This window comes from Callorhinus ursinus, unplaced genomic scaffold, assembly GCF_003265705.2.
Source record: "Callorhinus ursinus isolate GAN/ISIS: 27379988/994484 unplaced genomic scaffold, GSC_fseal_2.0 scaffold5, whole genome shotgun sequence".
NCBI classification, from domain to species: Eukaryota; Metazoa; Chordata; class Mammalia; order Carnivora; family Otariidae; genus Callorhinus; species Callorhinus ursinus.
Window position 1 is genome coordinate 48,719,647 of NW_027397067.1, and position 13,035 is coordinate 48,732,681.

The 13,035-nt window shown below is 46.1% G+C and overlaps 1 protein-coding gene across 1 annotated transcript; it reads right to left on the bottom strand.

Annotated features, from left to right (window-relative positions):
• Window positions 1-2,093: 2,093 nt before the first annotated feature.
• On the bottom strand, window positions 2,094-12,379 carry LOC141372752 (uncharacterized). Its single transcript, XM_073892735.1, has 6 exons — window positions 12,328-12,379; window positions 11,841-12,121; window positions 9,030-9,111; window positions 8,072-8,221; window positions 3,909-4,065; window positions 2,094-3,324 (listed from the first exon to the last, which is right to left on the bottom strand). Exons 4-6 carry the CDS (start codon window positions 8,089-8,091, stop codon window positions 2,899-2,901), a joined length of 603 nt encoding a protein of 200 aa, XP_073748836.1. The 5' UTR covers window positions 8,092-8,221; window positions 9,030-9,111; window positions 11,841-12,121; window positions 12,328-12,379; the 3' UTR covers window positions 2,094-2,898.
• Window positions 12,380-13,035: the final 656 nt, after the last annotated feature.

Sequence of the window (13,035 nt, forward strand, 5' to 3'; positions counted from 1 at the left end):
CCAGGGTGATGTGAAATGCTGGGATGCCACAGATGAACAAGACGCAGTTGCTTCTCTCAAGGAATTCTCCTGTCAGGGGAGAGATGAGACCACCACCCTCTATCATCTGATGCTAAAAGTGCCATAATCAATGTCTTCAAGGGAAGGAGGGTGGGCGAGAGAAGGATTCAGAGAATCAGAGGGGACGTTTTTGCTGAGTCCTGAAGTGTAAGTAGGGTTCTGCCTGGCAGGGAAGTGTAGGGAGGACATTCTAGGGAGTGGTCACAGCATGTGCGGGGGACAGAATCATGGACTATGTGATTTCAGGAAATGGAGAGAAGTGGGTGGCTAGAGCATGGGGGTGGGAGGAGGGATGCATTTGGTTAGGTATATGGTGGAGGGCCTTGTTTACCAGAACTACCTGGTCTGGATTAGTCCTGCAAACCTGGAAGGTGGTAAAGAGTAGATCTAGTTGGGTATAAGTCCAGACTCCAAGGGCTTGCTGACTTGGGGAAGTTATTTAACCATCATTGGAAAATGGAGGTGATACTCATACTTATGGGTTAGTTCTGAGTATTAATGACTTGGATATGTTAAAGTGCTTAGCACATAGTAAGTGTTGAGTAGCTATTAACTACCATCCGGCTAGTATTTCCTTACCTTTTTTGAATCAGACTTCCTCGAGAATGGATGGATCATCTCCCTACACACAATATTTTGGGTATAATTTAATGGAGTTCACAGATCCCCTGAAACTGGATCCTGAGTTTAAAATCCTGCTATAAGATATAGGGAGTCATCTGAAGTTTTATAACAGAAGAGAGCTGATTTTTTTAGAGGGAAATACTAGATATTAGAGAGGGGAACCATCTGTGGTTCACAAATCTGACTGCATACTATCATCAGTTGTGGAGCTTTTTAGAAATACCAGTGCTCAAACTTCACCCCTCAGACATTCTGGTTTAATTAGTCTAGGTGGGGGGCGCCTGGGTGGCTCAGTTGGTTAAGCGACTGCCTTCGGCTCAGGTCATGATCCTGGAGTCCCGGGATCGAGTCCCGCATTGGGCTCCCTGCTCGGCGGGGAGTCTGCCTCTCCCTCTGACCCTCTTCTCTCTCATGCTCTCTCTCATTCTCTCTCTCAAATAAATAAATAAAATCTTTAAAAAAAAAAAAAGACTTTATAATTAGTCTAGGTGGGCCTGGGCATCAGGATTTTTAAAATCTTCCAGGTGATTCTAATGTGTAGCCGGCTTTGAGAACCACTGAGTTAGGCTACCGTAGGTCAGCTGGAGAAAAGGAAATAACAGCAGAGTAGGAACAGAAAAGAATAAAGCAGGAAGATTCCAGAAACATTTTGGAGATAGAATCTACAAGTCTGGGTGACCAATTAGATGTAGTGGGAAAGGAGGGTGTGAGGTCACTCCACGAACACAGACAGAAGGGGAAGAGGTGTTTGTGTTCTGTTTATTGCTTATTGCCTTTTCTTTAATATGTAGGAGATCGGCGTGAGCCAGGAAAAAAAAAAAACAGTTCATTCAGCAAATATGGACTTACTATATGTTCTTAGTGCAAACTGTGGCTCTAGGTTTTGCTCTGGATATCTCTGACATGCCTGGGGAACATGGAAATGTCAAACAGGCAGCTGCAAATACCAGTGTCACCAGCCATCAGTTCATGGCCAAGCGATTGTGGAAAGGTATGGCTGAGATCATCCAGGAGAGGGCAGAGAAGGAGACCAGAACACCAGTGGTGGGACTCAGAAGGTCCTGGACTCCAAGGCCACACGGGGGGAGAGGAAAGCATTTGTGTGGAACGGTAGAGGCGAGTTTCCAGAAGGAGGGGGTGATCATTGTGTGAAATGCAGCACAGACACTGCTGAGCCAAGGACCTAAAGGAGCAGGCCCTGTGTTTGAGAGTTAGGAGGTGGCCGTGGCTTTGGAGACAGTGGCAGGGACAGAAGCCAAATTCCAGGGGGTGCAGACGAGAAAGAAAGTGAGGAAGCATGAGCATCGGTGTAGGAAGTTTGGGGTAAAAGCAATGAAAGCAGTAGCTGCAGGGGAGGAAGGGTGGAGGAACAGAGCTTTATTTTAGGTTGGAGTGGCATTATTGTAGTCTGAGGGGAAGGAGCCAGGCCAGAGGAAGCCATCAAAAATGCAGACAAGGGAGGAGACCTCTCTGGAGCCAGGGTTCAGCTCAGAGGCTCAGGGCTCACAAACACCGGGTGAAGAATTAATTGCTCTTGGAGAGAGGAGTAGGGATGCTTATTCTTCAAGGTGAAAGTGAAGAAGTTTCCAAAATGGTGTAGGCCTTCCATCTGAGAAGCCATCCATGGTCATCTCTGAATCCCTAGTCTCCTTTCCAGGCCCAACTCCCAGAAATCAGTCTGTTTCTTTCTCTCCTCAAATGCTGCCACCATTCCGGGACTTGAGGCTGGCTGGAGAGGGAGCTGTCATGGCTGGGGTTTCCATCTTCTTCACTTTCCCAGAACAAGAGCACTTGGAGCTGATGGGTGATCACACTGTGTGACGAACCTAGCTGCGGTTACGGTTACAGGGTCTCTCGGCGTCCTCCCCTCACTTTCGCTGGTTCTACTTTTCTTTTCCCAGAGGGTGCTGTTCTCTGCAGTCTCAGTCTCTCACCCTGCACCTTGCTTCCAGCTGCGTGGCCTGCCCACGGGTTCCCCTACTCTTCCTGACTCTCTACCTGCTGGATGCCCAGGGCTCTGATTTATGCTCCTTCTCCCCAGGTACACACTCTCTGTGGGCCACCTCCTCCCGTGCTGTCACTTTAAATCACATTGCAGGCCTGACCTCTCACCCCAACACCAGAACTCCCCACCTCATGACTGACACTTCCACATGCCCACAGTAGAAGTCTGGATTTCCACCCCCCATCTCTTCCTGCACGCGTTCTCCACTCTCAGCGTATGCCCAAGGTATGGGTTCCTCGGTTGCTTAACCAGAACCCCAATGTCACCCTTGATTCTCCTCTTTCCTGCAATCCATTTGTAAGTCCTGTGGACTCTAGTTCCAAAATATGCTGAAATCTGTCCACTTCTCCCCTCTTCCGTCTGGCCCAACGCCACTCGCCCTGTGATTTGCAGATCAGCAGCGTCGGCACCCCCTGGGAGCTGGTTAGAAATGCAAAAAGGTTAGAGTCCTCTCCAGAATCAGGAACACTGGGTTTGGGATCCCCCAGAGGATTCTGAAGAGAAGAACTACTCTGGTCCAGGCCTTCAAGGTCTCCGCCGGTCCAAGCCACTTTGATAGCCTCCAGCGGGTCATCATATTTGCTCCCTTGCCCCACTATTAGCTGCTGTCCTCCTAGCAGCCAAAGGGATTGTTTCTAAAGTCAATTAAATCAGATTATGTTACACACATACACATACTCCCATCCCCCACAGCAGTTTTAAGACTTCATAGCTTCCCACTGGGCGTAGCACAATCCAGGTTCTCTTTTCGGCTCCTCAGAGCCCTGAGGCAAATTCTGGCCACATCTTTCACAGACCCTCCCAGCTCCCTTTCCCTGGGCTCCAGGTACACTGGCCTCTCCCTTCAGCAGACCCGCTCAGCCTGTTCCCGACTTGGGGACCTTTGCACTGGCTGTTCCTCGGCCTGCAATTCTCTTCGCCTGAACTGCAATAGCCGCTTCTCTCACGTCATTTACTTCTCAGTGTACCTGCTGCCTCCTCTAGAGAGGCCTTCACCAACTAACGAGCCCAAAGAAGCCCCTCTTTTCCAAATTACAAGGTTTTAGCCCTCTGCATAGTACCGATCACTACCAATTTTTTTTCTTGTTTATTGCCCAATGTAATATAAATTTTATGAGAACAGGAACCTGGTTTGTCTTGTTCATTGCCGTGTCTGAGTGCCTGGCACATAACAGATGTTCAATAAATGTTTGCTGAACAAACATCACGTCTTCCTTACTTTAGGCCTGCGGTTGCTATCCGTGAGCTGATGTCCACTCAGATGCTCGATTACTCCTCTCACATGGCTGCATTTCTGGGAGCCCCGGGCCCATGTGACAGTGCGGTCCCCGAAGAGCACATCTCGAAAGGAGGCTAGAACCTGAGAAGACAGTAACCTCAAAAGGAGGTAAGAGCATGAGAGAATATTAGCCGGCGACTTTTGTGGAATTTCAGGGAGTTTGGAATCTGGGAGCTGATGCTTGAGGGCCTCTGTTTTTGTGGTGTGGTTGTTGAATAGTGGGTATAGTTGCCTTGTTTCTATGAACATGGACTTTGTGGTCAGGAAAGCCTGGGTTCAAACCCTGGCACTGCCATATATTGCTCTGAAACCCTGAGCAATACTTCCACTCTCTATACCTCAGTTTCCCCATTTGTGAATTAGGGATAGTAATAATAGCTACAACAACAGAACTGTTGGGGCGCCTGGGTGGCTCAGTCGATTAAGTGTCTGCCTCTGGCTCAGGTCATGATCCCAGGGTCCTGGGATCGAGTCCCGCATTGGGCTCCCTGCTCAGCAGAGAGCCTGCTTCTCTCTCTCCCTCTGCTGCTCCCCCTGCTTGTGTGCTCTCTCTCTCTGTCAAATAAATAAATAAAATCTTAAAAAAAAAACAACAAAACAGCCAACAACAGAACTGTTGAGAGGTGTAAATGAGATGCCTGTAATGTACTAGGCAGACGGTAAGCCGCCCCATAAGTGTTAGTGGTGGTTGTGGTGGTTGTTTTATACCAAGAGGGGAAAAAATATGAATAGCATTGAGAACTTAAAAAAAAAAGAAGAAGAAGAAGAGGAAAGGAAGGAAGGGAAGAGAAAGGGAAGAAAAGGTATAGCCATACTCAAAATAAGAAAAATGCCAGCTAGAGGTACATGGAGATGATATTCGTCACCTTCCAAATTGGCAAAGCCTAGAAAGTCGGCTAACACTGTCGATGGAGATATAAGGAGGCTGGCAGGAGAGTGAAGTGGTACAACCAGCTTCCTGGAGAGAACATTGGCAATAGCTAACGGAATTACACATGGGCATTCCCATTGGCCCAGCTAATCCACTTCTAGGAATTTATGCTACTGATACCTGGGCACACGTGCAAAATGATGTGTGTAAAGGTTATTCATTACAGCACCGGTTGAGTGTCAAAATATTGGAAGCCACCTATATGTCCGTGAGCAGGGAAATGGTTAAACAAATCATGGGGTATCTATATCATGTAACCAATAAAATAAGAAAGTTCCTTCATGCACTCATGTGGAACACTCTCCAAAATAGATTGTCAGGTGAAAAAAGCAAGGTGTAAGATCCAACGTATAGTTGGATATAGCAAAAAAGCAGACAGCAGGGGGAAAATGTACATGTTTATGTATTCTTTTGTCTAACCAGAACTCTGAAAGGACGGACCAGAAGAAAAATTTTTTAATGTACACTCTTGCATCTTTTGAATTTTGAGCCGTGTGAATGCACTGTTAAAAAGATGAAGTTTTGATTTTTAAAAACTTAATTGTTGGCATTAATGCCCAATGCCTCTAGCTGATGACTGGTTTTAGGAACGGTGAATTTCTCTTAATGGTGAATCTGCCTTAATGTCAGAGGAAAATCATTGGTAACAAAGATACTAAGTATCCAGACATTCTTTGGATTCTGTGCTTGATGGTGTAATAGTTGGCTTGCAAAGAGATGCCCACAAGCAGATAATAAACTGTGCCTTCGGGAATGTATATCAGCTTGCAGAGAATGTTCTGAATTTCTCCTAAGTTTTTGAAAACAAATTTTTCTTTCTTGCATTTCTTTCTTTCTAGGCTTAAAAACAAATAGCATGTATCCAGAAGTTTTCTAGCATTATTGTTTTAACTGGGTTCTTTTGGAAAGAAACAAGAAAGAAAGGGAATATACTTTTCTTTACATTTCTTTGGCATTCCTTTTAGCTAGCGATTTTCTGCGAGAACCTGAGAGCTTAAAGGAAGGTGAAGTCAGCTTTCCGAAGAGTGCTGCCTCTCCATTTGGAGAGTTTATGTACATGACAACCGCCCCCCCCCCGACTCCTGCCAAACTGCCCAGCTCTGCCAATTTCCTTACCACACGTTGTCAAGCCTTATGCAGTCTTTTAAAAATTCTTTTTCATTTTAAAATATTTTATTTTTAAGTAATCTCTACACCCAACATGGGACTTGAACCTACCACCCCAAGATCAAGAGTTGCGTGCTCTACCAGCTGAGCCAGCCAGGAGCCCCACCCTATTCTTTGCCTTGCCTCTGACTTCTTGTAAACCCTTGACTCCTGGCAAGTCGGGTTGTTCTGTAGCTACTACCTAAGACTCAGGGGATATAGATGGGTGTTGATTGATACTAATTAGATAGTTGATTATTTAATTCCATGAACATTGACTGAGTTCCTCCTATGTATCTCATGCCCTATCAAGTGCCAGAAACTAAGAGAGGAGTCAGAAATGATTCTGATAGTTTTACCAGATAGCTCACAGTCATTTGGGGAGACAATGATAACACAGCATGAGAAGTGCACGAGTGATAGATATGTAAGCACCAGGAAGGTGCGCCTAACCCAGTTTTGGTGGGAAAAGAGTGTTAAGGAGGGGTTCCGGGGGAAGCGAGGTCTGAGAGGAATCTTGAAGGAAGTTAAGTTAACCTGAGGAAGGCAAGAGGGGAGGAGGCCCTGGAGAGTGAGGGCTTGGGCCCTGCAGGCGAGGCCTGGACTGAGCAGGGGGAGCCTTCCATGGTGATGGTGGTGGTACAGTTTCACAAGAGTAAAGGCTTGAAGGTAAGAGTGTGCGTGCGTGTGTGTGTGTAGCACTCAGTTTAACTAGGGCCTGATGACGTGCATGCACAGCAGGATGTGGCAAGAGATGAGGGAATAGAGAGTTTCAGGAAGGAGGAAATAACCAGTTATGTCAAATGCAACAGAGGACCATTGACTAACGAGTAGTAAGTCATGGGTGACCTTTTCAGAGAAGTATCTCAGGAGCAGTAAGTCCTGAGCCAGGTTCTGGTACACTGAAGAATGAAAGGGAGAATGTAGGACTCCGATAATAGGTAACATTGACTACCTTCTATACGACGAGGTTCTGCATTGACACATTCATTCTCACAACAACCTGAGAGGGAGATGGTGTCCATAGCTTTATTTTACAGCGGAGGAAACTGAGGCACAGGAAGGTGAAGCAAAAGGCCCTGTAGTTACAAATGGCAGAACTGGGAACTAAAATTTCCAGAATCTAAACACTTGATCACAAAGCAGCTGGAATTCCAGAAACGAGGCAGTTGCCAGAGAGCGACATGAGGCCAAGGTTATTAACTTTTATTATTTTTTAAGGCTGCTGGAGCTTGGAGAACATTTATAGACTGAAAGAAAGGTGCCTGGAGACATGGAGAGAGTGATGATTAATAGAGCAAGGTCCAGGAAGATAAGGCTGAACCCTGGATGTGGCAGGAAGAATGTCACTGGTAACCCTCAAGACTGCAATTTCTGCAGTGTGGGGGGTGGGGAGGAATCCAGATGGAAGCTGAGAGAGGAGAGCAAGGCCTTAACAGCTGCTCTTAGAGCAGAAGGGGTGGGGATGGCTGTGGGTAGGATGGAAACAGCCAGGCCGCAGAAACAGCAGAAAGGCACACGAGGGTATGACTCACACAAATCTGTGTTTTGGAAAATGGAAAGTTCAGAAGCTGGGAGGCCAGGGCTTAGGGTGATTGCCTGTCCCAAGGAACATCCATGCTTTGAACTAGAAACAATACTTAAACTGACCTCGGCTGGATCCCCGAAGGCAGACTGACCTTTTCCATCCCTCAAACTTCTTTGCAAGAGTGGACACTTAATTCTAATTAATTATTTATAATCCTTATTATTAGCCAAAAGGTGCTGGTTTGGCGATTGGCATTTAACAATTCTGAGTTATGTTCTGATGATGATAACTTCTTGCTAACTGTGATCATTACGTTGTATTGAGCACCTCTGTGTGTGTGTTTAGCCCTGCGAAAGGCATCAGCCTCTGGACCTTTATACCGAGCGGGCGTGAGGCTGGACCATTCTGTGACTTGCCTGACATCTATGTCACAGCTAGGATATAAACTCATATCTGTTAGACTCTAAGACCAATAGCTTGGCCACCAGGCGAACATACCTGTAATCCAAACTTTCCATCAGATTTCTTTTTGAGGAGGAACTTCCGTTTCTCGTTGCCTCGCCAGAGACACAAGGAGGAATTTCAGATGAAGGGCTTGTAAGACTCTCCAAGAAAACAGGGTATAGCTGCTGTTTTATACTGTCATTGCTTCAAAATACATAAAGTGCCTTATTTTTAAAATTTAAGAATTTTTTATTAGGCAAAATTCAAATGTGTATTTCAGATAAATAAACACCACACAGAATTAACTGTCACATGTTGCTACATTTCCCCCTAGATTTCCTATAGGCCTATACAACATGTGTGTATATGTGTGTGCAGATATATTTCTTTATGTAAAGAACACCATTGTGAACATATGCACACATAAAAATATAGTTTCGACACCATTTTTGATAGTTGCCTTGAAATAATTTTATAACACACCTATGCCACAGCATGCTTGGGAAGATAAATGATCATGAATAAGAATATTTTGCAGTTTACTTGATAGATGGTAGGAGGAAGTCTGTTCAGATTTTTATAATTTGTATTGGAGTGCCTAACTCTTCTATGTAGATCGGAGGGTGGTAGAGTATAGGGGTTAAGCGTACAGACCTTCAGAAGCCAGACTGTCTGGGCTGAATGCCAGCTCCCAGTTTCCCCGTTTATTAGCTGCGTGATCTTGAGCAACTTGCTTATCCTCTAGGTGCCTCGGTTTCCTGATCTGTATAAAGGCAAATCATAGCATCTAAATGAGTTAGCCCATGTAACATGCTTAGAACAATGCCAGGCCCTTATAACACTCCATCAATGTTTGTGTTTCAAAGTACATTCATCTGTACTATGTAAACGTTCAAGCTGGTGAGTCACTTAATCCAAAAACCCAGCGTCTGTTTGACACAGCTGAGGCAGATGTAGAAGTTTTTTGGGTTGATTCCTGCGGTGGGGTCTGGGAATCTATATTTTTACAAACCTCTCCAAGTGAGTGAGTCTTAGGACCAGCCGGTTCGTAAGCCTTGGACACAGTTGGACAGAAGTTGGATGGTGGGCGAGACCTGAAAGATTCAGAACAGTGAGTTTGAGATGGCCCCACCCAGACACACAGTGGCCCTTTGTTAATAGCATGGCAGCGTGATGTGATATTTAAAGCTGGAACTTTGTCAGCTGAAAACCAGTTGAGATAAAGAGGGCCAAAGTAATGAAAAGGTGGAAGAAACCTGTAGACAGAGTAGGTCTCTTTCTGGAGTTAATCAGTACTTTATTTGTAGGGATATTTTTCCTACTTTTGGTTCCTTTTGGTTTTGTCTAGCTTATTTTAAAAAGTATTCAGACATACATTTTGCCCTTCTTATGCTATGGCTAAGGTTTATTTAGTATGTGGTGGGCACTGTGCTAGCGGTTTTTAGGCTTTATTTCATGTAACCTTCCAGTTAGCTGTAGGAGATATGTACCATTGTTCCCATTGTACAAATGAAAAAAAAAAACTAGAATTGGGGGGAAGTTAAATAACTTGCACAAGGTGCAATATCCATTCTCTCTTTCTTCTTCAGTAAACAAGACCAATTTTATTTGGGGTGGTAATGTGCCCAGTGAAAAAAACTACAAATGAGAGTACTGTGTGGGTCCTCTGGGAAGGTTCTTTAAAGGGCATTAACTCTGCCATGAGGTCCTTCTTCATCCCTTCTTCCCGATGCCTGGAATGCAGACATGGTGATAGGAGCTTCAGTAGCCATCTTGTAATTTGAGGCTATAAATTATGTGTTAGGTGGTAGGGGAGAAAGAAGGAATTTCGGTCCTTGATGACTTTGGAACTGCTACATCTGCCCTGGGCTGCCTCTCTCTAACATGTATGAGAGATAAATAAACTTCTATCTTGTTCAAGTTTCTTTTATCAACCAACAAACACAATCCTAAATGTAATAATAGCTCATGCTTATAGTATGCTTTATCAAAGCACGTATGCCGGACACTTTTCTAAGTTGTTTCTATATATTGACTAACTTTGTCCTCACAACAACCTAAAATGTAGGTGCTGTTGTTATTCCCATTTTGCAAATGTGGAAATTGAAGCAAAGAGAGATTCAGTGACTGGCCCAAGTGGCAGAGCCAACAACACACAGCTAATAATTAGATGTGGGAGTAGAACTCAGGTCTGTCTGACACCAAATCCGTGTAACAATTGTATTATCCTTGTAACAACTGTAACTGTGGTCTCTTTCATACTCAGTACGAATATGGTGCACTTTGTGGTTTTCCTTACCTCAATTTTACCTTCTACTTTAACTGACAAAATGGAGGACCACTAGCTATGGCCATTAGAAGGAGACCCATGGTTTCTCCAAAAGATCAAAACAGACTTATTAGGACCCACCTAAGTTCCCTTACTCCTTAGTAAAACCTCCAAAAGAAATGTCATGGATGGATTCCAAAAAGTTAGTTACTTTAAAAAGCATTCATGGAATCCGATTTGCCGTTGCTTCCATTACAAAATTGTTTTGCTTCTTTCATCATCAAGTAGCACTCCATCATAAACAGAATTGAGCTATCCATCCACCCGTTCATTCATTCAACAAACATTCAGCACCTGCTCTGCGCCAGGCACTCTCCCCTGTGCTGGGATACTGCAGCAATGACAGACAAGGTAGAATTCATATTCTGCAGAAAGTAGGGCAGAAAATGAACAAACTAACAAATACACACACAGGAAAATATCAGGGGCAAACCTGTGAGGCAGAGGAAAGCAGTGGTAGAGGCTCCTTTAGGAAGGTTTCACTGAGGAGGAGATATTTGAGCTGAGACTTGGTAGTGAAAAGGAAGTGCCTTGGAAAGATCAGGGAAGGGCCTTCCAGACTGAGGGAACAGTGATGCCCTGGGGTCGGAACGAGTGTGGCATGTTCAAAGGCCATGAAAAAAGGCCCACGTGACGGGAACATGAGCAAGGGAGAATGGCATGGGGTGAGGTCCGAAAGTTTGATGGGCCTGATCATGCCAGCTGTGAAGGTCCAGTTAGGGGATTTTGCTCTAAGTGGCGGGGGAAGCTATTGAAAGGTTTTAGGCAGCATGGCAGACGTTTGTCACTCTGGCTGGCCAGCATGCCAAAGCTCTTCTTATTTGTGATAATCACAAAAGTAATGGAAGGCAGGGTCCCAGTTCTTGCTACGGAAGCCAAGGCTTAGAAGGGACATTTAGAACAAGGTCAATTTGATGCCCCAGTGTGGGACTTTGAATCATGAGGGTGTGTCTCAAAGATGCAAGGCCAGTTAGAAATTATTAGGGCAGCCGCTGTGCAGTCAGGAGTGCGCAGGGATGCGTGCACCGGGGCAGCAGAGTCCGGCATATGGTTATCAATGGCCACTGGCTCCTGGCTGCCCTAAGCGTCCTGTGGAAGGCAAGCAGGGACTGCATCCTCAGCAAACCGTTCCAGGAGCTTCACCGTGCATGCCTTCTTCTGTACTTTGGTCTCCAGTCTTTCTCTGGAAGTTAGCCAGTGCTGGCTTGAGTTGTTGGAAACCAAGCACCCTGACTAGCACAGCAGGGGAGTGATGCAATCCGAGTCACCTTTTCAAAAGGTAACTAACTGGCTGCCAAGTGGAAAACGGCTTAAAAGGTCTATCAGCCAAGGGCCAATCAGAAACAAATCACAGTAGGTATTTCAAACAGAGGGGCTTTAATATAAAGAACTGCCTTCACAGGCCTTAGAAGGCTGAAAGTAAAAGGAAGAGTACAAGAAAGAAGGCGGAGGGTAATAAGCCAGGGATCTGCAAGGGCCTGAAGCAGCTCCTACCTCCTAAGGCTGGAGAACAGGTTGTGTGACCCCGACCTAGGAGCCTGGAGGAGGGGCTTCCTCGAACTGGTGCTGGGATCTGGGAGGGAAGCTCTACCCTGCTCAGACCTCTGAGGAGGGGCTGCTGTCTGGCTGCTGCTCTCACCAAAGGAGCGTGGCTCTGCAGATTCTCAGATCTCTCAGGGGCGCTGCTCAGCAGGTGAGGGAGTAGGCAGGACTGGCCCCTGGGGTGCCAAGTCCCTGGAAGCTGGGGCCAATCATATGCTGCCTCTGGAGAAACGCTGAAAAACAGGAAGTGAAAAACAGGAAAGAAGTTCTGACTCCCTTCTCTCTTCTCTCCACTTTTCTTTCTCCTTCGAATGCTTCACATTGCCAAACCCAACAGGAGGCCGGCTAACTGCGAGGTGGGGAGATGAAGTTTGCATCATCCCAAATCCTATTACAGAACAGAGCTTAGAAGGGGATCTCGGAGACCACAGATAAATACCCGGCTCGGGAGCCATCAAGGCCAGTTAGGAGGCCGCTGCAGCCACCCAGGAGAGCGATGGTGGCATGGACTCGGGTACCAGCAGCGGAGATGGCAAGCAATAGGACAGGAAGGCGGCAGCCTCGGGCACAAAGCCACAGTTCCTGGTGCAACAGTTGCTGTTATTAAAGGACCTATGGCAAGCTCCGTTCTCCTGGCCAGTGGGGGCCTTGGTAGCGCAGGCTTGTCACACAGCCAAGGCCACCACGCGCGCTAAGCTGCGCATGCCCAGGGCCCGCAGCGCACGTGCAAGGTGGCCCTGAGACCCCGGAGCAGACCGCCCTCCAGGAGCTGAGACCCTGCAACGGCGCCTGAAGCCCGTGCTGTGGCTGGAGCAGCCCGAGACTGTCACCACTCCTGAAGTGCTCAGGCCCCTCCTACCCCAAGGAAGAAGTGACCCAGTATTTGAAGAAGTTACTATATTCAAATGACTACTGTTATCAGGAGCTTTGATATGTATGAATACCGGCTGGAACAGCATGCCCTCCATCCCTAAGCATCAGGCACTCCTTTCAACAGTGGCTCACCCTTCCCTTCGCCACCGCCACCGCCGTATGACAGTTTCTTGAGGGTCAAACATGTTCGTATTTAAGTGGTCATTATTAAAAGAAAAAAAATGGCAAGAATCGATTTGAGATTAGTGACAGAATTGATAAGAATTTCCTTTGA